Genomic DNA, 27,500 nt, shown 5'->3' on the forward strand with positions numbered 1-27,500 from the left:
TCAGTCAGTCAGTGAGGGCTTTGCCTTTTATTAGTATAGATTAATCTTTTTTTTTTTTAAGTTTACATTCACAGCTCAAACTACCTGAAATTGTGAAAATAATCCAGTAGCAGAATTACAGTTAGGTCCATAAGTATTTGGACAGAGACAACTTTTTTCTAATTTTGGTTCTGTACATTACCACAATGAATTTTAAATGAAACAACTCAGATGCAGATGAAGTGCAGACTTTCAGCTTTAATTCAGTGGTGAACAAAACGATTGCATAAAAATGTGAGGCAAGCATTTTTTAACACAATCCCTTCATTTCAGGGGCTCAAAAGTAATTGGACAATTGACTCAAAGGCTATTTCATGGGCAGGTGTGGGCAAGTCCGTCGTTATGTCATTATCAATTAAGCAGATAAAAGGCCTGGAATGAGGTGTGGTGCTTGCATGTGGAAGATTTTGCTGTGAACAGACAAAGGAGCTCTCCATGCAGGTGAAAACAGAAAAAACTAATCCGAGAAATTCCTACAATATTATGAGTGGCAAAATCTACAGTTTGGTACATCCTGAGAAAGAAAGCAAGCACTGGTGAACTCAGCAACACAAAAAAGCCTGGACGTCCACAGAAGACAACAGTGGTGAATGATTGCAGAATCATTTCCATGATGAAGAGAAACCCCTTCACAACAGCCAACCAAGTGAACAACACTCTCCAGGGGGTAGGCGTATCGATATCCAAATCTACCATAAAGAGAAGACTGCATGAAAGTAAATACAAAGGTTGCACTGCAAGGTGCAAGCCACTCATAAGCCTCAAGAATAGAAAGGCTAGATTGGACTTTGCTAAAGAACATCTAAAAAAGCCAGCACAGTTCTGGAAAAACATTCTTTGGACAGATGAAACCAAGATCAACCTCTACCAGAATGATGGCAAGAAAGAGAGAAGGCATGGAACAGCTCATTATCCAAAGCATACCACATCATCTGTAAAACATGGTGGAGGCAATGTGATGGCTTGGGCATGCATGGCTGCCAGTGGCACTGGGACACCAGTGTTTACTGATGATGTGACACAGGACAGAAGCAGCTGAATGAATTCTGAAGTGTTTAGAGACATACTGTCTGCTCAAATCCAGCTAAATGTAGTCAAATTGATTGGGCTGCTTTTCATGAAACAGATGGACAATGACCCAAAACATACAGCCAAAGCAACCCAGGAGTTTATTAAAGCAAAGAAGTGGAAAATTCTTGAATGGCCAAGTCAGTCACCTGATCTTAACCCAATTGAGCATGCATTTCACTTGTTGAAGACTAAACTTCAGACAGAAAGGCCCACAAACAAACAGCAACTGAAAGCCGCTGCAGTAAAGGCCTGGCAGAGCATTAAAAAGGAGGAAACCCAGCATCTGGTGATGTCCATGAGTTCAAGACTTCAGGCTATCATTGCCAGAAAAGGGTTTTCAACCAAGTATTAGAAATGAACATTTTATTTCCAGTTATTTAATTTGTCCAATTACCTTTGAGCCCCTGAAATGAAGGGATTGTGTTAAAAAAATGCTTTAATTGCCTCACATTTTTATGCAATCGTTTTGTTCACCCCACTAAATTAAAGCTGAAAGTCTGCACTTCAACTGCATCTGAGTTGTTTCATTTAAAATTCATTGTGGTACTGTACAAAACCAAAGTTAGAAAAAAGTTGTCTCTGTCCAAATATTTATGGACCTAACTGTATGTTTTAAAATATTTGTCCCCCTCTTTCCAATCTCTTTCAAAATATAGCTGAAATATTATAATCTGTTTGTTCTTAATATCAGCCATATCATACATATTGCAAACCAGGGATTTTTTCCTGCCTTGCATCCAAACCTGCTGGGTTAGGTTCCAGGATTCCTGCAATTCTGCTCTGGATAAGCCAGTTTAGAAAATGTGTATATTGTTTCTAATCCCAGATGCTGTTTCTGTCATTTTGTGGCTGTTCATACTCCTATTACCTGCTCTTTAAGGGTTTACTGTTCTTATGTGTGGCCTATTCAAGTCTCACTGCCCCTAACCTTGATACTACATACTTGTTTTTCTTTGTTTCCCTCAATACAGCTAGGTGGAGTCTGCACACTGATTGAAGCTTAAGAACCCTGTTTTTCCTAAGCCTCCATAATTTTCATTATCACACCTGTCAGAACACAACAGAATCTATTTTCTGATTTTTGATATCTTTTCAGGCCTGCAGGTAGCACAATTCTGTCTATAAATTTTATGTGCCTGAGATGGAATCAAGAGATCAATATGGCTGGTAGAAAATAAAGTCAAGTATGGGAGAATCACAAATTGGCCCATTCTGGACAAGAAAAGGAAAAGATGAAAAATGCCATCAGTCAGCGCACATTTGTTCAGTACAAATGACATAGAAAATATTTTTAAAAATTATAAAATAGTATAAAATTGTTTATATTCACTATCTTGTTTCAATTATGCTTGTTTTTATCTGACAAAACCAACAAACAGATAGTAAACCATGTAGTGTAGAAGTTTCCACTAAAATTAAACTCATATCCAAACCTGTTAAGTGTACAGTTCTGTTTGACTGTAACACAAAACTAAACTCCATAGTGGCTCTTTAACAAGACCCCAATTACTAAAACTGAAATGGAAAGTAATAGATACAAGATAAATTAGAAATGTCTTTATGAAATAAAAACTAAATTAAAACTACAAATACACAATGAAGGAAAACTAAAACTAAACTGAATTTCCAAGTATGGTCTGGAAAATGTAGAAATAAATACATAAAAAAGCAAAACTATAATAACCTTGTTGCTAAGCAGCATTATTCATCTACCAGTGGCAGCATAGTCGGAGATGGTTCTCTGGCTCAACACGCCTTCATTTACAGCAAGCTGAAAAGAGTAAGCCTTGCAGCCTAAACTTTTAATGCCACTGTTTTCCATAGATTTGGCAGGTAGAGTAGATAGAAACCCTGCTGTATTCCTTTTTCACAGAAAAATATGACCACATGGCTGACATGCTGCTTTACTAACAATACCTGCCCAATGAATAAACAACACGTACAGTGATCCTGTTGGCAAAAATAGGAAACCCCGTTTTTTTTTTTTGGTGTGAACGCAAGGGGGTGTACTTGCATGTGTGCTTTTCTGCAGCTTAATGTCTGCCTCACCAAACAATGAAAAATATATTTAAAATATTTAGTGAACTGACAAAGTTGTCAAGCATAAATTATATCATCTGACCGATTCCGATGTTGTTATTATTAATGAACATTTAGTTCCCAATATATTGAGTATTTCTACTTATGTCTATATTAAAGTGTACTTTTATAATTAAACTAAAATACAGAACACTGGTCTTAATGGTTCATTTTTTATCTATAATAATAAAAGGCAAAGCCCTCACTGACTGACTGACTGACTCACTCATCACTAATTCTCCAACTTCCCGTGTAGGTGGAAGGCTGAAATTTGGCAGGCTCATTCCTTACAGCTTACTTACAAAAGTTAGGCAGGTTTCATTTCGAAATTCAAAGCGTAATGGTCATAACTGGAACATATTTTTTGTCCATACACTGTAATGGAGGAGGCGGAGTCACGTATCGCGTCATCACGCCTCCTACGTAATCACGTCAACTAAAAACAAGGAAGAGATTTACAGCACGAGTCGCACGTGGGAACGAAGGTAAATGACGTTAATTTTTGACTGTCTTTTAATACTGTGTAAGCATACATATTAACACATGTGCAATTAAACGTGTGCATTTACAGGGTGATTTCTCAGACTTAAAAGCTCACCTTTTATCAAATGCGGGAACAAAGGTAACTGACGTTGTTCACTGTCTTTTAATACTGTGTAACCATACATATTAACACATGTCCAATTAAACGTGTGCATTTACGGGGTGATTTCTCAGGCTTAAAAGCTCGCCTTTTACTAAAAAGGTAAATGCAAAACTATTTTCAATCAGTTTATTGAAACGCTCCCATTAAGGATTGCAATAACATATTCGCGAGATAAAAGAACGAAGTGGGGGGAAATGGAGGAACAGCCGCAAACAGCGAAGAGCAAAAAATTAATTAAACAATTGAGAACGGAGCGAGTTAAGCATACAAGCATGTTCATAAGGGAAACAAAGCACGGTGTAAAACGTAACTTTAAATTAAGTTTATAGAAACGCTCCCGCTGCGGATTGCAATAACATATTCGCGAGATAAAAGTTTAATGAGAAGACACGAGGTATAAACGAACCACACGCCGTGGCGCAACGTTAGGGGCAACAGTTTCAACCATTCTATGATCTGCTTCTCGCAAATGAAAGACGGCACATGGCGGATGTTAGCCGACTTGCTGACCGCAACGTTAGGGGCTTCAACTATGGCGCTGACGCCACATCTCAGTGCCAACACTTTGCAGACTGTAGTTAAAAGACACGCCCTCCTCACTGGACAGTTAAAAACACCAATCAAACTAACGATGACATCAAGTATTACCCAATCAAAAGTAGGAAAGGAGGCATTTTTATAAAATGCGTGTGGGATGATTTGCATGAGACGCTGCTTTAAAAAAAAAATGATAAAAAAAATACGGGATAAATCCCGTCCAGTATTGATTCAAAACGGGACGCGCAATTTCATTCTCAAACGCGCCACGATTCCGTATTTTAAAGGACGGGTGGCAACCCTACAGTGCCAGGTAACCACCCATACAATCACATTGTGATTCAGACTAGGAATGCAATGAATGTAATTATGTGTATATATGTATATATATGTATATATATATATATATATATATACACTACCAAAATACCCGCGCTTCGCAGCGGAGAAGTAGTGTGTTAAACAGGTTATGAAAAAAAAAGGAAACATTTTAAAAATAACGTAACATGATTGTCAATGAAAGCCCGTTTCAGTCAGTAAGTCTTATGTGTGTGTTTATGTGTGTGTGTATATTATATATATAAATAAATATATATATATATAAATATATATATATATATATAAATATATATATATATATATATATATAAATATATATATATATATATATATAATATATATATATATATATATATATATATATATATATATATATATATATAAATATATATATATATATATATAAATATATATAAATATATATATAAATATAAATATATATAAATATATATATATATATATATAAATATATATATATATAAATATATATATATATATATAATATATATATATATATATATATATATATATATATATATATATATATATATAAATATATATATATATATAATATATATATATATATATATATATATATATATATATAAATATATATATATATAAATATATATATAAATATATAAATATATATATATATATATAAATATATATATAAATATATAAATATATATATAAATATATAAATATATATATATATATATATATATATATATATATAAAAGACAGCAACAGTTATAACAATGACAACACAATTACATTGACAATCATGTTACGTTATTTTTAAAATGTTTCCTTTTTTTTTCATAACCTCTTTAACACACTACTTCTCCGCTGCGAAGCGCGGGTATTTTGCTAGTTAAAAAAATAAAATAAAATTCTGTAGGCTTATTTTTCAGTGACCACAAAAATACTAAAATACATCAAATTACCTTAAAATACACAATTCAACTAATAAAATACATCAATAATACATTTGTCATAAAAGAAAAGAAAATGTTTCTCACAATTACAAGTTGTTATATTGTTTAATTTTTTTCTGTAATGTACCTATCTGAAACAAGGCGTAATTAAATAAAAGTACTTTTCACAATTTCTCTAACAACAAATAAAAGTGTGTGTGTATATGTATGTATATATTGTGACGGATGGCCAGGACGCCCCTGCAGCATATGTACCAGGGGAGCAAGCATGGGAAACACAACATCTCCCTCTGGACGCTAGATGGAAGCCTCTCTGGGTTAGAGCAGTGCCTCAGACTCCCATAGGGCTTCATGGGGGTTGGAGTTTTGTGCAGCCCTGTTGGGTTCCGGAGGTGCCGCCAGGGGGTGCTGCAGCAGGAGCTGCTGGACCCTTCTGGGCACTAGTTTCACTGGGTGCCCAATAAAAGGAGCCAACAACCACCACTCAGCGGCCAGAGTCAGGTGGAGGAGGACGAGGTTGCCTGGGAGGAGTGGTGGTACAGAGGAAGAGTGCTTTGCTTTTGTGTGTTGGTCTTTTGGGACTGTGTTGTGGCTGGGGGAAACGGGGAAGACATACCCTCCAGCTGAAGAAAATAAAAATGTATTTATTTTATATACGTGTGCCTCCGTGTCGGGTCAGGCGCATATATAGAGCCTTTTTACTATATATTTTATTTTCCCCCCTCACACAATCAATTGATATATGGCAATCAAACACTGCTTAAATGTAAATATACATGCACTTATAGGTTTTAATCATTTTGAATCATGATTTGCACTATAGCTTTATTGCTGTTAAAATATACTACATTTATACAGGTTTTTGTAATAAATAATAATTGTAATTCTCAAGGTGTAATTATAAATATGGATTACCATTTTAATTATGTAGTACTTGTTTCTTACCAAAACTGTATGACATACAGAAGCATATAATAAACACAGTACAAATCTTTAAAATAGCTGCAAATGTATCAAATTTTCATAAGCTGTTTATCAAGATGACATAAGACTAACATGCTAATAAGTAAGACTAATAAGTAAAAGACGCATTTTGCTGTTAAGCTAACAAGCCTATTGTTTACTAACTAGCAATCGTTTTTATCTTTTCTTTTTCCAATTAAAAATGTAAGCTGCTGTACTTTGCTGTCCAAACTCAAATGGTGTCCATTTTAATATAAAAGATAAAATAAACAGGTCTGAATTCATTAAAAAGCTTTTCTTGCCGTTTGTCTACCTGCTCAGAATGACTCCTCCAATTCCTTTTTCTCAGTTTATACTCCACTCTTTTTTAATATAAAGGCTAATACTGCAGTCGCCTCTCCTTCTCTGCTAAGTGTTAAAACAAGCCTCTACTTACTGCTCTTCATATATGCTGCAGGAAGTTTGCTGGAAAAAAAAACATGCGCTGGCTCAACTACTGTAATTACTGTAAACCTTAGAAAAGCAGGGGCCGAAAAGATTGTTTTTGTGATTGGCCAATTCACTGACTGAGTCTTTCTTAGTAAAAAATGCAGCATCCCTAATATAAACATACTGTATATGTTGTCTACACAGGCTAGATTTTATTGAATTATTAAAAAAAATGGAGAACAAGAAGGGGCGGCACAGTGGCGCAGTGGGTAGCGCTGCTGCCTCGCAGTTGGGTGATCTGGGGACCTGGGTTTGCTTCCCGGGTCCTCCCTGCATGGAGTTTGCATGTTCTCCCCATGTCTGCATGGGTTTCCTCCGGGCGCTCCGGTTTCCTCCCACAGTCCAAAGACATGCAGGTTAGGTGGATTGGCGATTCTCAATTGGCCCTAGTGTGTGCTTGGTGTGTGGGTGTGTGTCCTGCGGTGGGTTGGCACCCTGCCCAGGATTGTTTCCTGCCTTATGCCCTGTGTTGGCTGGGATTGGCTCCAGCAGACCCCCGTGACCCTGTGTTCGGATTCAGCGGGTTGGCAAATGGATGGATGGAGAACAAGAAGACAATTCTAGGTTTTCAGCATACAGTATGACAGATTAACTAATCTAGATCTACATAGGTACTCTGGTTTGTACATTTAACAAACATGGTTCATCATGTGGCACAAAGTGAAAATAAAACATGGAATGCATACAAGAGTAATCATCTTTCTTTACTTAGTTTGCAGACTTTTAATGCTAATTATTTTAAGCATTCATTATTACAGTTAGCATAGCAACCCAATAATGATAATTAAGACAGTCTGGCATTTACAATTAATAAATGAATTTAATGAATAATATGAATTTATGTTGGTAACAGTAGTTATTTTTTGTTAAAGGCTTACCAAGTCTTTATTTTTCAGTTCTTGAGATAACACATGAAGCTTGCAACCTTTATTTTTAGATGTGACCACTTCATACAAACTGCAGTAGACTTCACTTATGCAAACTGCAATTTTATAAAGATAAAAATAAGTGAGTTCTGGATATCCAATATTCTTGTATACTTGAATATTTTTTCTTCATTTTTAGCAAAGCTTGTGAATAAAAAGCAGGTCCAAAAATGATGATCAACTTAACATTTTCTCTAAACAAATTTATATTTATTATATACAAGACAGCTGCTGTAAAAATAAAATAAAATCTATGTCTAAATATTGTAATGTATTAAATATAGTGTTTTACCTAGACAGTGCATTCATTTCTGCAAATAATTAATCATGCACAACGCTTTCCTTTTAATTAGGGAGTGTGCTCAGGTGAGACAGTTTATTACCACATAATTGTATGTGCACTTTTTAAATCATAATAACTGAAATCACCCATATGGGCCTGATCAAACGTTTACATACCCTTGAATGTTGGGGCTGATAATATACACACAAGTTGGAACACTCAGGTTCAAATTAAGGATAATTAAGAGAGAGTGACCACATCTGTAACCTCTTCAATTGTAATCAGTGTCTGTGTATAAATAGTCAAATTAAATTCATGCAGAACTACACTACCTTTGCTGCACACTATGCCATGGAGAAGACAAAAGAACTGTCAAAGCACCTCCAAGAAAAGGCTGTTGAACTGTATAAATCAGTAAAAGGATATAAAAAGATATCCGTAGATCTGAAAATGCCTGTCAATAGTGGAAAGTTAGGGATTGTGCCGTTAGTCACAACCATAAACGCCATATCTGGAAAGGATGCGACAAGGCCCATGACCAAAAGTATATCATCCCTACTGTGAAACATAGAGGTGGATCTCTTACGTTCCAGGGGTGTGTGAGCTACAGCGACACAGGTAATTTAGTGAAAATTGAATGCAGCATGTTACCGGAAAACAGGACAACTTGCATTAATCATTCCAGAAGCTGCGCATGGGACACACTTGGATCTTCCAATATGACACTGATCAAAAACACAAGGCCAAGACGACCCTTCAGTGGCTAAAGCAGAAAAAAATGGAGGTGATGGAGTGGGCATTACAGTCTCCTGACCTCAATTTCATTGAGCCACTTAGGGCAGATCTCAAACATGCAGTTCATGCAAGATACCCCAAGAATGTACAGGATCAGGAAGCTTTTTGCCAAGAGGAATGGGTAGCTCTACCACCTGAGAAAATAAAGGGCCTCATCCACAACTATCACAGAAGACTGCTTACCATCATTGATGTAAAAGGATGCAATAAACAGTATCTACACTAGAATTACCAGAGCCTACGAGAAAATTCGCAAATCCAGCCCACCTTAAATCCGTTCGCATTTTTTGCTCTATAAATGTGCCGATTAAGACAAGCAGCCTGCTATTCCATCCCCCCATCGTCTCAGAACGTTCACAAAGTTCTCCTAGCTCATGCCTTGATTGATTATCTGGGAGTGAAGTGCTGAAGTTTTAGAGTGGAAATAATAGATCATTATTTGGAACACATGCATTTCATGTGTGTTCCGTTTCTACAGTAATCTGTGTAAACACATTGTTAAAACAGAAACTTTTTCATATTTTAGTAATAAATGTTACAAAATGTAGGCATAAACTATAAAATGTGTGAAGACTGAAGTCCAAAGATCAAATAAACACTTTCACAAAAAGGTTCAAGGACGATGCAACAGCTTCCGTGGCATAGCGGAAAGATTTGCTGACTTGTAATCAAGAGTCCCCAGTTCAATCCCGACTGCCTCCTATATTTGCCGTTTTCAGTAGTGAGCTGCTCTTATTGTTAATATTATAAAATAAACACATACATTTGGTTTGTGTCTGCAACAGACACTGTGCGTTTATAGGACTTGTAAAAGTTACCTTTTTTTTTCACTTTTATTCTCTCAGTCACGACCACGATGCATACTACCGCCCTTCTCAGGGATCTGATGCTGTTACTTTTTATCTGAAATTGGGAATAACTGTAGATGTGAGTGGTGTTTTGAGGCAATGGAACTGGACGTTCTCCGATCTGGATGTATAAAAGACATAGGTATACTGTATATGATATTTGGAATAACTCATTTTATGACCTGTATAGTACATTTCGGAAAACATCAGGGCACAGATGCAACATTATTCATATTCATTCGCATAACATCTTGCGGTGGTAATCACTGACCGTGTGTTTCGCGTGTTTTTTGTCCCCCCAATCTTGCCAGTCCCCACATGTTGCTGTATGGTGATGTTTGTACTCCAGGACATGCAGAGGAAAGAATAGTACAGAGGTCAGTTCAGCGCTATATGCAGTCATCAGATTCAAATGTTAACAGTTTACACACACGCAAGAACCGTCCTTCCTACATTTACGACATGTGTACCTGTTGCAATGCGCATACTTCTCTCTGTGCTGTGGTTTCTATTACACACCTGAAAGAAAGAGACAATATATGTGACATTTTGAAGAAATCATTTTATGACCTGAATAGTACCACTCAGAAAACATCATCGCACTAATGCAATATTATTTGAAAACGAACAGCATCAGATCGGCAAGATCGGGGGGAAAAAAAAAAAACACGCGAAACATGTGGTCAGTGATTACTACCGCAAGATGTTATGCAAATGAATATGAATAATGTTGCATCCGTGCCACAATGTTTTCCGAAATGTACTATACAGGTCATAAAATGAGTTATTCCAAATATCATATTTACCTATGTCTTTTATCCATCTAGATCAGAGAATGTCTAGTTCCACTGCCTCAAAACACCATTCACATCTAAAGTTATTCCAAGTTTCAGATAAAAAGTAACAGCGTTAGATCCCGGAGTTGGGGGGTTATGGGGGGCCGGCAGTATGCATCGTGGTCGTGACTGAGAGAATAAAAGTGAAAAAAAAAAAAATACGGTAACTTTTACAAGTCTTATAAACGTACAGCAGCTGTTACAGATACAAACCAAATGTATGTGTGTACTGTATAATATTAACAATAACAGCAGCTCACTACTGAAAACGGCAAATATAGGAGGCAGTTGCAATCGAACCGGGGACTCTTGATTACAAGTCAGCAAATCTTACCGCTACGCCACGGAAGCTGTTGTATCGTCCTTAAACCTTTTGTGAAAGTGCGTATTTGCTCTTTGGACTTTAGGCTTCACCCATTCTATAGTTTATGCCTACATTTTGTAACATTTATTACTAAAATATGAAAAAGTTTGTTTTAACAATGTGTTTATACAGATTACTGTAGAAATGGAACACACATGAAATGCATGTGTTCCAAATAACAATCTATTATTTCCACTCAAACTCCAGCACTTCACCCCCAGATAATCAATCAAGGCATGAGCTAGGAGAACTTTGTGAACGTTCTGAGACGATGGGGGGATGGAATAGCAGGCTGCTTGCTGCTTGTCTTAATCGGCACATTTACAGGACAAAAGACGCTGACAGAGAGGTGCAAACGGATTTAAGGTGGCCCGAATTTACGAGTTTTCTCGTAGGCTCTGGTAATTCTAGTGTAAGAACTAAGGGTATGCAAACTTGAAAAGGGACAATCTCATTATTTTCCTTATTACTATTTTCTGTTTAATGGTTATGCTATTCTGTGATACCTTCTAGTTTAATTTGGATTCCAATAAAAGTAAATAAAATGTCTTTTGCCTAATCAGTCATCTTTTCTTTAAAGCTTGGTACACATCTTATAAATTCTACCAGGGTATGTAAACTTAAAATGACAACTGCAACTACTCTTGAGCCGTTCTGATCTTTACACATTCTTTAATGTTGGGTAAGCTGATGTTCTAGCAGAAAAATAAGAATATTTTCCAGACAATGTTTTCTACAAAAAAGTTTCAAAGTCCTTTCTAAGTCCTAAACTCTGCTGTAAATGGTAATGATTTCGGTCATGCTTATTTAGTGTTTTCAAGTTGTCTGTTTAAGGGATTTTCTTTGCTCCAAGAACAATGAGCCCTGAAGAAAATCAGGTTAATAAAATGGAAACTACATGTTTGTAATGTACAAGCACTGAAGGACTGAGGCCCTTACACCATAATAAACTAAAAAAAATAATGGAATAAAAAAACTGAACTTCAAAAACAAATATTTAACTTATGCTCATAAATATGATAGGACAGAAAACACAAAAAAAAATGGAGACTTTAAGCCTACAAACATAGAAATCCTGCCAGGCCAGGCAAGCTAACACATATTTGACATTTTTTCCTCATATGTCTGAAGTGCAACGGAAATGGAATCTATAACATATTCATGCCCACAAGACAGACATAAGGTCAAGGTCTACATATGTCATCATTATTTACTAAAACCTTATTAGACCAACACTTCTTAAGAAAACCTGTTAAAAAAGACTTCTTCATTTTGAAAGATACATCAAACTTAATGTTATTTAAGAACTTCAGAAGCAGCTAATGCCACTGTCTGATGTAGATTTGTTGTTTTTTTGTTACAGTGTATCTTATCTGAAAAAGGTATTGACAGGTATTTGTTACCTTCATCTGCAGTATAACTTTCTTTGTCAAATACTGCTTGAGGTAATATGGTCTTCAAATCACATATACGAATGACATTGCTGATGATAATTTCTGCAGCTCTGCATGCAAATGAAAAAGCAATAGGTTTAAAACAACATAATATTTTACTTAACAACTCATAAACTGAATCAATTTAGCATAACATATTTAAATGCACAAAAACCCCTCAAATCAAGGTTTGCCTGGAGTTGCAAAGTCCTGTCAACTTAAAACCGGACAACAATAAGACGCAAAAAAAACCAAACAGGATAGAAAATTCATATGTTGAAATGTTTATTGCAAATATTGCAATCTGTAAACAAAAGTTACTCATATCTTATTGAACATATTAGTCAAACACTTCAAATACTAAAATAGGAATTGGTGAACTGATGTGTCAGTATGCATATGTAATGGGAGAAAAAATGGTAAATGTTAATTTAACTATGAAAAGAGGTATTAAAGCTAGAAATGAAATGTCTTACCGCTGAGTAGGGTTTAGTCTAGAGAACTGGTTTCAAATAACCAGTTGTAAATTTCTAAATATCAAGAAATCGAATACAAGCTTGAACTTCTTGATTGATTCCTATGCATACATTTTCAAATAATTACGCGAGTTTCATAAACATCCTTGATGCAGACACACACATTTCCCCTGGACCTGAACTGTAACAACAGAGTAGTCCATGTCATGAATCAACAGTATCGATTTGTTTTGCTCAGCACCTGTGACATGAACAACAGGCTGCAGGAAATGCTCAAAAGTGTGGCTACATTTCATTACAGAAAATAATGACAATGCAAATTGAAGCAATTGTGGTGAGAATTTCTTGTAAGAGAGAGACTTTTGGGAGCATGCACTGATAAAGCGCGTTGCCACACCAGCACATGACAAACCACCCAGACTGAGACTGTGCAACGGGTGACACATCAGCACCACACTGGAACAGTATGAGGTTTTTATTGTAGCTGGCGTGCCAATTCAGTCACCAACCCCCAAGTTTTCCCTGCAAGTTGGTGGATCTGCTTGCAGGGCTGGATGCTTATTAATGTTTTACCAAGGATAAAGAAATTGCAGGTTTATGGCCTTGCTCAAGGACCCAAAAGAGTAAAGTCAATTTTGGTGTTTACAGAATTCGAACCAGCAACCTTCCAATTCCCAGTACAGATCCCTAGCCTCAGAGCCACTACTTCCATAAGCCTCAGAGCCACCATTTCCATAAGGCTGAAAAAAATTATGTTGAAACATTTACTACAGCACAGCATCAATTTAAAAGAATATAATGTCTTCAATGTCTTGCACTCTTCTGGCCCAAGTGCTTCAGTTAGCACTAGCACACTGCACTTGGGTAATGTTAACTGGTAGGGATGACACAGTTACTAATTTTTACTGTTTTCACACAGCTTCATATTTTACTTATCATGACTACTGTGTTTTTTCTAAAATGTACATAATCACACATGCATATAGTTTAACTATGGCGGAAGGCAGGGACTGTTTTGTTTCAGAGCTCTTTCACAGGGCACTCAGAGTAAAGATTAAGGAGCCTTTTCTCCATATGCATTGTTCTGATATACTGTTTATTGTAGAAGACAATTCATCCAGTATATTTTGTACACTCAAATTATAAGTACAAGTCTTAAAAAAGGCTATGTTATTGCCAAGCCTTATAAAATGACCAAGAGCTAAATTTTAATTAAAACACTCACATTGAAATAGAGTTATGCAATAGGACACGGTGGTGTACATTTTAAATAAAGTTACATGAGGGCTTAAAATTTGGTGCACAATTGTGGGTGTTGTGCACAAATGTATTAATTCCCAAAAATTCAGATCTTGAATGCACTAATTTCATGAACATATTTACTGTATTTGGTAAGCAATGTCTTTTGCTTGCTGCAAGAGCATCTAATATCTCTGTTATAATCACTATAAGTGTGCTTTTTTTACTTAGTTACTTTCATTATGTTTTGTTAGGCTTGAATGCATATATAGGATGTCAAAGCATGTTAAGGTTCCTCTGCAGCATTCAGAAATCTGAACAAAGCTGGGCAAGCACACTGACAGAATTCTAGACACAGACTGTGCCTGGAGTTTAAAGTGTATTTTAAAAGGAACTTTATTAAACTTTCCTAAACTGAACACTAAACTTTCTTAAACTGAAGGCTAAGGACACACTGAAGTGTATTACTGTGCTAAAATCAATACAAACATTTAGGAAATTGAGTTGGATTGTTTTGTTAATTCATACTCAGTTTCACTCCTTTTTATTTGCAAATTGACCCCTGCCAATTTGTGGTTGCATTGTGACACTTCAAGACATTCAGCTTTATTTAAAGTGTTTGCATTGGACTAAGTGCCTTTAAACCTGAATCTGAAAATTAAAATGAGTGATACACACACACACACACACACACACACACACACACACACACACACACACACACACACACACACACAAGGAGAAACCATGCAAATAGATAGCTTAAAACAGTCGACTAGAGCATGGTCAAATGAACTATATATCCTTTACTATCAGAGCCTCTTCTATCCCTATTAAGAGAGGTTCTTAACTGCTGAAAACACAATATGAACAGAGCAGTCACATATACTAACAGAAAAGGCTGATACAGTGATCCCCACTATATCGCAGTTCAGCTATCGCACCCCTGCTACATCGCGGATTTATTATTGTTATTATTATTACTACTACTACTAGGTGGCTCCGCCCTCTGCTCGCTTCACTCACCCACCCCCGGGTTTGGTTTACCGGATAAACAATTTAAAGAGACTGTTATTTTCATGGGAATTGTTACATATGCATTATTTTTATTTTACCTTTAAAACTTTTGTAAAAACAATATTTGTCCTTTATTTCCTGCCCCGGGCGTGGTTAAATCTCTTTCTCGTGGGACTTATAACGCTGCTTGCATTGTGAAGGGGGGGTCTGAACGCATGCTAAAGAAATGTGATCGGTTCAGCTGCTGTCTTGCTGCTGCTGCTGGCAAGCTGTGTGTTGTGCTTGTCATGCTTTGAGTCAATCATTTAAAAGCCTGTACAGCAGCAGTCCTTTTGCCAATTTGCGTTTCTGCTGCTAGCATCCTGAATGGGGGTGGGGGTGGGTGAGCTGAACACACGCTAAGGAGAAGTGGTCGGATCATCTGCTAGCATCCTGCAGCTGCTGCTGGCAAGCTGCATGTTCTACTTGTCGTTGTTTTAAGAGCTGGGAGCACCTGAAGTGTGTCTGCCAAAAGCACTCCTTCCAACAACTGCTTGGTTAGATGTCCGTGAACTTGTTTTAAATTGTTTGTAAGTAGGGCGTGATGTGCAAAAGTCCCTGTCTCACAGGTTTTGCTTCCTAAGGTTGTAATGTCTAGTCTCATGTGTCGTCAAAGTGTCTCTCTGAGATGATCTGGTCTCGATCGCTTCATTCAACTCCCCCGGAGGCACACTACGCTCTTGCCACTTTGCGTCTCTCCTGCTCGAGTTGTGAAGGGGGATGAGCTGAACGCATGCTAAGGAGAAGCAGACAGATCAGCTATTGACTTTGTGCTGCTTCTGCCAAGATTGCGTGTTCTGCTTGTCGCTCTGCAAAATCAATCATTTATCATATGTGTTTACAATGGGTGTTTTAATAAGTTTACATGTGTTTAAAGCGTGTGGGCGGGGTATTTTAAGGCTTAAACTATAAAAAAAATGTTTATTTATATGGTCTTTCTATATTGCGGATTTTCACCTATCGCTGATGGGTCTGGAACGTAACTTCCACGATAGGCGGGGGATCACTGTATGCAGATTTTTTTTTTATTGTTGTTATTTTTTTGTTATTGAAACATTTTTTTTAACTAAATTAGAATTGGAACCAAGAATCAGTAAGAATAAGAAACAGATTTAGAATCAATAAAATCTAAACAATATTCAATTCTACTGCAGAGTTTAAATCAAACTCAATTAACTATCAACAGCCAAAATGCAGTGGTTCCTCATTGTTTTTTTTTTTTCAAATCCTGAATTAATCTTCACCTTTGTTTTTCTCCTGCATGCTGAGATTAACAATTGTGATAACCTTATAAGTATACAGCAATTAAAAGATGTAGTATTCACAATGAAAATGTATACTGTAACTGCAATTAGGGCCTTACTGCCCTGACGGCAGCTCAACCACATTCCTATTATAACAATATATTCATGTGATCATTCAGGTAAGGATGATTTTTGAACAATGAAATCACTTTGCTTTGCTACAGTCTTACTCTTCTAAATTTTCACTCATATTGTTTAAAATTCCATTTTACCACAAATGAAAGTGTCTTTGAAGGCACTGTGTGAGCACCCTACTAAACTGGGACATGTAGAGACAACATGGGATAGAAAAAGTTAGTTAAGGAAATTCATCAAGTCCTAGGACTTTTATACAGGTCTCATACAACAGCAAATTGAGCAGCTTAACTAAAGAAACATTTTTTTAAGATATAAATGACAACATATTTTTTCTACCTGTTAACCAAACTACACCCAGTGTTTAATGTGTGACTCATGTCGTTACAAATTTTGGTTGTCTTCCCAACTCAGTATAAGCGAGTAAATCCTGCAAATGCTCATCTGAACCCACAATGAAAAAGTGACTACATTTTAAAAGTTAACACATGTGAAAAAATAAAGCTGGGTTGGCTAGGTCTATGATGAATTTGAAATTTAACTCTTTTAGGGCGGATGTCGACTTTTGTCGACAGCAGGGGTTGAGGGCGAATGTCGACAAAAATCGACATCCAGGGATAGAGGGCGACAATCAGCTGTTAATGGCGACAAAACTCACTGTCAAGTCGCAGGCATTCCCTCTGTGCTTGGAGGAATGTTAGACTCGTTGACTTGGCAACTAATCCTTGCGTGAGTTGCGAAATGTAAACAATGGCAAGATGGCATCGACATGTCACAAGGGAGCGAAGCGAGTACAGAAAAGAAAACACTCGGCAGACAATGTTTTGCGCATTATCGCGGAGTCGGACTCTGATTTTTCAGAATCGGATTTTATTGACAGTGATCAAGAGATCGAACAAGAGAGTGAGAAGCGGACATCAGCTGATCGGACACCAGCCGATGCCGCGCCAGCTGATCTGCTGCCAGCTGAACCATTCGCGCAACCGATGCATCTACGGCAAGGTTCGCGTGGGAGGAATACACAGACATTGATCCGTGGGCTACCGGACTTCACAAGACGGCATGGCTTGCTGTTGGACACGACAGATCACCAGCTGCTGAACTACTTCAGGCTGCTCTCTCCTGATGCTGCTTTTCAGCTACTGTCAGACGAGACAAACAGGTAGGCAAAGAAATTTTTTGAATCGCGGGCTGCGTTTGCATCGCATTCTCGTTTTTCAAAGTGGAAACCCACAACAAAAGACGAGATGAAGCACGCTGTGGCATTAAAAATAGAGATGGGACAGAACTGGTGATATAACTTCAGACAGCATTGGTCCAAACGGGCTTTGTCCCCTGGTGGCTTTGGACAGGTTATGCAGCGTAATGATAGGTACGTGATGCTGCAAAGTTTTATTCAGAAAACTTGGTGGCAGTGGCATGGCACAATGGCAAACGGGTGACTTGTCTCTCTACAGTACACACTAACAATATATGTGAGAGAGTGCAGCAACAGACAATTGAAAAGTAGGCACCAAAGCAACACATATTGTAAGCAGTGCAATGTGGCAATGACTGAAACTGGCTGCTTTGAGCGAGATCAGGCTTTGCAGGACTTTGCTGTGTAAAATGTATGTGATATGTATGTGAAATCATAGAGTATGCAGGCTCATACAACATGCAAGACAGTAAAATTTGTCAAAAGTAAATATTTTTTATTGATTTCAATTGCTTTGTGTTCTTTTTTTAAAAAAAGTTAGTTTTTGGAAAAATATTCAGCCCTGGGAGAAAAGAAACGAAAAAAAATTAGCCCTAAAAGAGTTAAAATGGGGTAATGTTTTGTTTTGACCAGGAAACATTTGTTGAATAATAAAACATAATAACAATTACTTACAGCTTGGTAGGAAAGAAGGCGCCTTTGAGGGACTTTAAAGTTACAGGATAAACCACAGAGTTGTCTTTTAATGTAAGTTGGCCAGTCCAAAGATTGAATCCTGTATGTAAGAAAACAGGCTATACTGTACTGGTGCTAGCCAATAAATCAATTTAAATGACTCATAACTATTTAACGTTATTATTACTAATTATCAAGTCTGAAAAGAGAGGGTGAAAACAAAGAAAAAAAACAACATACCCCTTTGGACTTCATTAGATCTGCAGAGACAAAAAAATCAAAAGTAAGTACAGAGTGCCTAACAAATCCCAACAAAAAGAGTATTGTAAGAATCACTGCAAACCAAAATACACTGTGTTCCAAATTATTATGCAAGGGAAATATCAGCAGCATTTCAGTTAAATAAATATTTGTTTTTTAATTTTTCAATGAAAGTTCTTCCTTGTTGTCTTGTATCTTTTTAGAAAACTGGGATCAATCTCTGACAGGTCTGTTAATTTGTTTGCCAGGTGATCTTAATTAATGGGAAACGTACTTAAGGAGGTTGTTTCACATTATTAACCTCAGGCTATAAAAACAGTGCTAAAAGCGTTAGTCCCAAACATCACTCGGGCAAGGGTATAGACACATCTCGCAAAAGTGTTAGACCCGAGAATTACTTGGCCTGTAAAAGTGCCAACAGTGTTAGTGCCAAACGTTGCTTGGGAAACAATACAGGCGTGTCTCGCATAATTGACAATTCTGAGTGTTACCCGGGCAACAGTGCAGACACATCTTGTCCTATTCTGATAATGCCGTGTCATGAGAAATGTTTCTCATCAGCTCAGGTGTTGCACACTCTTGACAGTGATACAAACAGTGATGACAAAGTGAATTTGTCTCCAGGCTATGAAACTGAAATGTACAGTGAAATCGAAAGTGACTTTGATGAATCCGAAAGTGATGCTTGTGTCAATCAGACATGGGCAGTGTGCTGTTCAAAAGCTGATCAGTCTGGAAAGAAAATCATGAAGGAGTTATGGAATTTGGTCTCGTTCATTATGGGGGATGGACATCTGAAGTAGAACTCCGTTAGCAGTGGTGTTATATTTTTTATCATCCCCAAGGTATTCTGTATTTACTCAACCTGAGGGCATTCAATTACAATATATGTAAGCATATATAAACATGAGCAGCAGGAAAGGAGCTCAGAAAGAAATAGAAAAGAAGGCTAAAGCTTCATCTAAGCCTAGACAAGCACCAAGTCCAAGCTCAAGGTACGGCCTTTCAGAGACTGACCTGAAAAAGATAGGCGAAAGCACAGATTTCTCGGGACATGGTGCTACTGCATCGTATCCGGCCGAGAGCGAAAGTGGGAGCAAATCTGCAAGTGAGTCAGGTCATGATAGCGCGTCGATTCAAGAAGATTCATTGAAACTGAAAATGGCCTTGCCTTCCGCATTGTCATCTACTCCTCGCGAGCCGGGTACATCAACTTTACCTGGGCTTGCCACTTCACCTGTGGATCATGGAGAAGACTGAAACAATCTGTCCAAGCTGAAGGTAATGATCACCGCAATGGCCACTGCCAACAGTCAAGACATAAAGGAGCTCAAGAATGATTTAAAGAAAGATATAAAGAAATAAATAAACAAGGAAGGAAATAAAAGACATACAAAAGACAAATGAGAAGCTGCTTTGGAATATTAAAGACCAGGAAAAACGTTTCAGTAATCGCTTTAACTGAGAAACAAATACAGGAAAATGTGTCTAAGTTTGAGAATAAACTGAGACCACTTGGCGGTCAGTTGGAAGACATTAAGCAAACGTTCATGACTCAAATTGAAATAGCTGAACAACTGCCATCTACCACTGAGAGAAAAGCAATGGCTGCTAATTCTGAATGCAAAGTACTGGGAGACAGATCTGCTGCACTGGAAGATGGATGCAAAAGGAATAATATTAGAATCAAAGGGCTCCCTGAGAATTGTGAAAGTCCAAACCCAGTGAAATTTGTACCTGAACTATTCTCTAAAATAACTGGAGAGGACACTGAGACAGCAGCAGCTTACCGCATACGGGGATCAAATACCTCTAAACCTTTTTTCATTTCGAAAAATTACAGTCTAAAGCACATATAATGTTACTTCTCAGACAGAAACAAGAGATTATATTTGAAAATAACCACATTCGTTTTTTCCCTAATTTCTCAAACTCAACAGCTGCTAAATGTGCCTCTTTTTACAACATTAAACAGCGATTACGGTAAGCCGAGATCAGATACAGCCTCTTTTATCCTGCCAAACTGAAAGTGGACATTCAAGGCAAGCTCTACATTTTTACTTCTATGAAGTAAGCAGAAAAAAAGACTAGGAAAACTGATTGTGACTTTTTTGAAATATGATCATGAGTCGCAATTCTGTCCTGGCATGGCAAAGACCACCTTACCAGCTGTTTGATCCGCTTGCAATGATACTGGTACCATAATTATACATCCTTTTCCCTTCTCGGCCACTTTTTCCTTATACTTAAATTACAATTATATGCGTAAATGTATGCATGTGTACATTTTTTTTTTTTAAGGAGACTGTTTATCATCACACCCTTGGGTTTATTGTATTAGGGCTTACTATGCTTACCCAGGGCTACTATTGAACATCATTCCCAGGGCTTCCTCACTCAAGACTGTTTAAGATATTTTTGCTTATAGTATTTTGGACTGTACTGTCAATAGATATCTCAATTTTAATCCTTATACGCCACTACTGGGGGGCTTGTTTTGTTTTGGACGTGCTCCATCTCTAGGTATGTCAGAGGACTGGGACTTTGTGAAATGTGGTCCAGCCTCACGTTGGGAGCAAAATGGGGGAGGCAGGGGGGCGGACAGAAAGATAGTAGGCTATTTCTAATCTATCCTTTTAATCCTTATAAATTATAAGTGCCAACGTAACAATAGGCTTCATGGCAGTAACTCTGGGGAAAATTGGAAATTAAGGATAAAGCTGTCTTATTTTAAGTTAAGACTACAAAATGACAACAAAAGTTAAAAAAAATGTCTCCTTGACCAAACAGTTAATTTTGTGAGCTGGAATGTTAAAGGTCTGAATCATGAATTAAAGAGAAAGTATTTTCTCACCTAACAGGTCTAAATGCTAAAACAGTACTTTTACAGGAGACCGACTTATTAAAAAAGGATCCGTTTCGGCTGCACGGAAACTGGACTTGCCAGATATTCCATTCCTGCAATACAAAGAAAACTACTGGTGTGGGAATTCTTATACACAGAACCATCTCATTTGTAGTATCAGATGTAGTATCTGATCCTGAAGGAAGCTATATGATTGTCATGGGTAATTTATTTAACCCCTTAACCGCCCTCTGCCGGATATATCCGGCACCGTTGTTTTATTGCTAACGCCATACTGCCGGAATTATCTGGCACATTTGCCTGTGGTTATGTGAATGCCTGGCACGTAGTACAACTGACAGTTTGGCGTGGGTATTATTACTACGTTGTATTTCGACAACTCTGCGCTTGTATTGGCCGATCACGTGATGTGATTCAAAAGTGAAAGCTGTGAATATGGCGAAACGTAAACTGACTTCAAGTGAGGCTTTGCAGGTGATTTTGGACAGTTCTGATCATGATTGTAGCAGTTCTGAAGAAGATTTTAGCGACAATGATGAGCAGCAACGTGCGCTGCATGATACTGTGAATGAAGACGCATCGGATGACGGCGATGAGTGGGTGTATCCCCAGCATCTCAACTGGACTGCTGCCCGAGGTGAACTACCTTTTCTGCATCCGTTTGAGGCAACGTGTGGCTTTATTGTTGATGTAAACAACTACACTGCTGAGCAGTTTTATGAGCTGTTTGTGTCACCTGATTTGATCAGACATTTTGTTCATCAGACAAATCTGTATGCAGCACAGTTTATTGAGAAAAATCCCAATTTACCTCCACATTCCCGTGTTCATGCTTGGTTTGACACTGATGAAAACGAAATGAAAAAATTCATTGGGATTTTGATGTTGATGGGAATAATCAGAAAACCAGATATTGAGATGTACTGGTCTACAGATCCTATGTATGCAACACCTATTTTTGCAGCTGTCATGACACGTAACCGATTCTCTTTGCTGCTGAAATTCTTTCATTTGAATGACAACAGAAATGAGCCAGATAAGAAAGATCCAAACCGCGACCGCTTGTTCAAGCTACGTCCTTTGATTGATCATTTATTTGAAGCATTTCAGTTGCCCTACATGCCAGGACCGTCAGTTGCAGTTGATGAAAGTTTATTGTTGTGGAAGGGCCGCTTACAGTTTCGACAGTATCTACCATTGAAAAGGGCACGGTTTGGTATCAAGATGTTTTGCTTAGCTGAGAATTCAGGTTACATTTATAGATTTCGTGTATACACTGGCAAAGAGGATCCTATGAGTAGTATTTCAGCAGTGTTGCCAGATGAATGTAAGGACTTTGGACTTTCAGAAAAACGCTGTCGTGTCTGTTCAAAGAAGGGTCAGCGTAGAGACGTCAACACCTTCTGCTCAAAGTGTCCCAGCAATCCAGGACTTTGTGCAGTTCCCTGCTTTGGCCTGTGGCACAGCAAACTCAAATACTGGGAATGAAACTATGATTGACTGAACTACTTTTGACTTTTGAATTACTTTTGACTGTTCCGTTTTGTAGTAGACAATAAATCCAGAAGCCTGAGAAAAGGTACATTTTGTGTTTTATTATGTGTTTGCCCATTTCTAGAACTTGCACAACATTTAGTGGTCAATACTGCTTGAATAAATGTAAAAAATGTAAAAAAAATGTAAAAAAGTAAAAAAACGAAAATTGTTCAGATTTCGCCTGGCGTGGGGAATATTTAGGGAGTTGGCGGTTAAAGGGTTAACTGTAAAGTGATTTTGATAAATATCTACGAAACCAATGTGGATTATAGGGACTTCATCCAAAACATATTTGCCTCCATTCCCAATGTGAATACTCATAAAATTATAATGATTGGGAATTTTAATTGTATTTTAAATTCCGACCTAGAATCTGTGGTCTGAATTTCCTGCCACAGGGGTGATGACATCTAACACTGCAAAGACAATTACACAGTTTGTAACTGATCACAACTTATCAGACTCCTGGAGATTTCTAAACCCAAACTCAAGAGCATATTCCTTCTACTCACCAGTGCATCACTGCTACTCAAGAATTAATTATTTCTTTGTAGATAATTTCTTGCCTGTGATTAAATCTTATAATTACAACACTATTATCATCTATTATCACCTTTGACCATGGAGCTAAAATCATTATGACCCACATACTCATCTCGCAACTGGCGTCTTAACCCACTTTTATTAGCAGATGAGAACTGTACAGAATTTATATCCAAGCAAATCAATTATTTTAGAGACAAATGCATCCTCAGAGGTCTCTGCAAGAATACTCTGGAAAACCCTGAAGGCTTTCTTAAGAGGGCAGATTATCTCATACCTTTCCCACAGAAGTAAATTGAAAACCAAGAAGGTATCAGAGCTAATCATTGAAATTACCAGAATAGATCAAGAACATGCCAGGTGTCCAAGTAAGGCACTTCATAGGAAAAGACAGGCTCTGCATTCAGAACCCAACCTCTTGACAACTAAAGAAACAGAACAGTTTATTTTTAAATCAAGGCATCATTAGTATGAACACGGAGAGAAAGCTAATAAGATCTTAGTTCAACAAATCCACAAGCAGGAAGTTCACAATGCAATCCCAGCAATCACCAACAAAGGCAGAGACAAAATCATTGACCATAAAAATATAATGCACATATTTAGAGACTACTCTAAGTCCTTATATTCTACTGAGTTTAAAGAAGATAAGACACAATCTAATGCATTTCTGGATGCATTACAGATACCACAAATAGATACTGTCCGTGCAGAGGAATTGGATAACCCTCTGGCATTATCAGAATTACTAGATGCTATAAACTCCAGAGTGGGAAAGCAGTAGGCCCTGATGGCTACCCTGCAGAATTTTATAAAAAATTCTCAATTAAGCCAGCTACCCTTTTATTAGCAACATTCACAGAAGCTAGAGACGATACATTGCTACCTCACACTTTTCGCCAATCATTAATTACCGTCTTTCCTAAGCAAAATAAGGACTTATTACTAACGTGCATCATACAAACCAATTTCACTTCTGAATAATGATGTTAAGATACTCTCCAAAGTCCAAGCTAGAAGAGTTGAGAAAGTGCTTCCTTCGGTAATATCACAAGACCAAACTGGATTAATTAAAGGCAGACACTTAGCTTCCAATCTTTGACACCTTTTTAATGTAATATATTCACCCACTAGGTCTAACATCCCAGAGATATTATTATCATTAGATGCTGAAAAAGCATTTGATATTGTGGAATGGAATTACCTTTTAACTACATTGGAGAAATTTGATCCATGCGCAAATGTTCGGGCCAAACCCAAACTACTGTATACCAGTCCAGAAGCTTCAGTTTATATTAACAACATTAATTCAGACTACTTCAAACGAGAACATGGTACTAGACAAGGATGCCCCTTGTCACCACTGCTTTTTGCAATTGCCATTGAGCCACTGCCAGTTCACTGTCCAAATGCTTGTGAGATAAAGCGGATTATCAAAGAAGGACTTGAACAGAATATTTCTCTATATGCAGATAATATGGTACTGTATATATCAGATCCACAAAATACTGTACCTCCAGTCCTAACAGAATTTCAAGAGATTTCTGGTCTCAAAATTACTTTGAATAAAAGTGTGCTCTTTCCAGTGAATTCTCAAGCACACAATATTAGATTGGACACCATCCCTTTAATCATCGGAGATCAGTTTAAATACCTAGGGGTAAACATTACTAGTAAACATAAAGGTCTTTACCAACAAAACTTTGCCGTCTTGTATAGATGGTCTACCCCTCATCTCACTTTAGCTAGAAGAATTAACACTGTCAAAATGAATATCCTTCCTAAGCTTCTTTTTCTATTTCAAAATATTCTAAAATACATCAATAAATAATTTTTTAAGAAATTAGATTCAACCATAACCTCATTTGTTTGGAATTCAAAACATCCATGTATCCAAAGTGTGACCCTACAAAGACCTAAGGCAGAAGGTGGCACGACTCTACCTAACTTTCAATTTTATTACTGGGAGGCAAATATACAAGCGATAAAAACCTGGACATTGACACAAATAGATGAACATACACAGGCTTGGTCTGCAATTGAAATAAAATCCTGTAGTACTTCTTCATATTCCTTGCTTTATACCCCAGTAAATACAAGTCATCGCCAATATACTAAGAAACCAATTTTACTTCATTCACTCAGAATAAGAAACCAATGTAGGAAGTATTTTAAGATAGAGAAGCTTTTATCTATGGCATCCCTGCACAAGAACCACCTTTTTCCATCCTCTCAAAAGTACGCAGTTTTTAATGTCTGGAAAACATTCAGGATTAAATCACTTAGAGATCTGTACAAAGACAACATATTTGCATCCCACAAACAATTACACTGCAAATTTAACTTTTCAGCAACACACTTCTTTGACTACCTTCAAATTAGAAACTGTTAAACAAAACCTGCCCAATTTTCCTCATCTCACACCTACCTCTATGCTAGAAAAAAATATTGATCAATCTTGAGGACTCGGACAGCATTTCCATAATACATAAAAACATTTTACAGTCCCTCCCTTTCAAAGATCCAAGAGTACGGTGGGAAAAGGATCTCTCACTCAACATATCAGAAATGGAGTGGAAGGTAGCAATGCACAGAATTCACTCGAGCTCCATATGCGCAAAGCATACAATTATTCAACTTAAAATTATATATCGAGCACATCTGTCTCGTTTAAAATTGTCCAAAATGTTTCCAGGGCAAAATCCAACCTGCGAACGTTGCAGTCAAGTTCCAGCCTCATTGGGCCATATGTTTTGGGTGTGCACGAAATTAACATCATTTTGGACCAAAATCTTTAAATCTCTTTCAGACAACCTTGGTGTCACAATCCTTCCTAATTCATTAACAGCTGTGTTTGGTGTACTTCTAGATGGGCTTAAAGTGGAGAAGGACAAACAAACTGATTGCCTTTATACTATACTATTGGCACATAGGATTCTTCCAGTTGAGCAAGAGAAGTCTAACTCACCTATTTTAGGTCAGTGGGTAACTGATGTTATATACTGCTTGAAATTGGAAAAAAATCAAATTCTCACTTAGAGGATCTGTACAAAACCTTTTCAAAACCTGGCAGGATCTAATTAATAACATTTTAGAATAAGCATTTAAATGGAGGAAGCAGATTCTCTCCCTTAATTTATCTATTTACTTATTTTTACTAGTTTAAAGTTTTAATCTGCTGGTCTAGCTCTCTTTCTCATGGGTGAGGATTGATGTGTTTCGAACCTAGTTTTGTTAACATTCCATACAAGCAAGTCAAGTTTATTTGATTTTAATAAATTCAATAAAATGTAAAAAGGAATTATGCTACTATTGTCTCAACTGTTGACGTTGGATTGTGCATTTCACTGTGCTTCAAAACATACCATACAAATGACACATTTTGACAGTATATACAGTTTTAGCATTATTACAGTAATCCCTCGTTATATCGCGCTTCAACTTTCGCGGCTTCACTCTATCGCGGATTTTATATGTAAGCATATTTAAATATATATCGCGGATTTTTTGCTGGTTCGCGGATTTCTGGGGACAATGGGTCTTTTAATTTCTGGTACATGCTTCCTCAGTTGGTTTGCCCAGTTGATTTCATACAAGGGACGCTATTGGCAGATGGCTGAGAAGCTACCCAACCAGAGCACGTATTACCTATTAAATAAAACTCCTCAAATATATTGTGAGC

General features: G+C 37.2%; 1 protein-coding gene across 1 annotated transcript in view; it reads right to left on the bottom strand.

The window, feature by feature from the left end:
* Positions 1-27,500, bottom strand: part of tasor2 (transcription activation suppressor family member 2) — a 149,118-nt gene that overhangs the window by 74,382 nt on the left and 47,236 nt on the right. Inside the window, exons 8-11 of the mRNA XM_051930910.1 lie at positions 18,853-18,872; positions 18,613-18,712; positions 12,560-12,660; positions 7,983-8,086 (exon numbers count right to left, since the gene is read on the bottom strand). Coding sequence (XP_051786870.1) covers positions 7,983-8,086; positions 12,560-12,660; positions 18,613-18,712; positions 18,853-18,872 — 325 coding nt within the window. The remainder of the gene's footprint in view (positions 1-7,982; positions 8,087-12,559; positions 12,661-18,612; positions 18,713-18,852; positions 18,873-27,500) is intronic.

The sequence above is a fragment of the Erpetoichthys calabaricus genome, chromosome 1 (genome assembly GCF_900747795.2).
Source record: "Erpetoichthys calabaricus chromosome 1, fErpCal1.3, whole genome shotgun sequence".
NCBI lineage: Eukaryota > Metazoa > Chordata > Cladistia > Polypteriformes > Polypteridae > Erpetoichthys > Erpetoichthys calabaricus.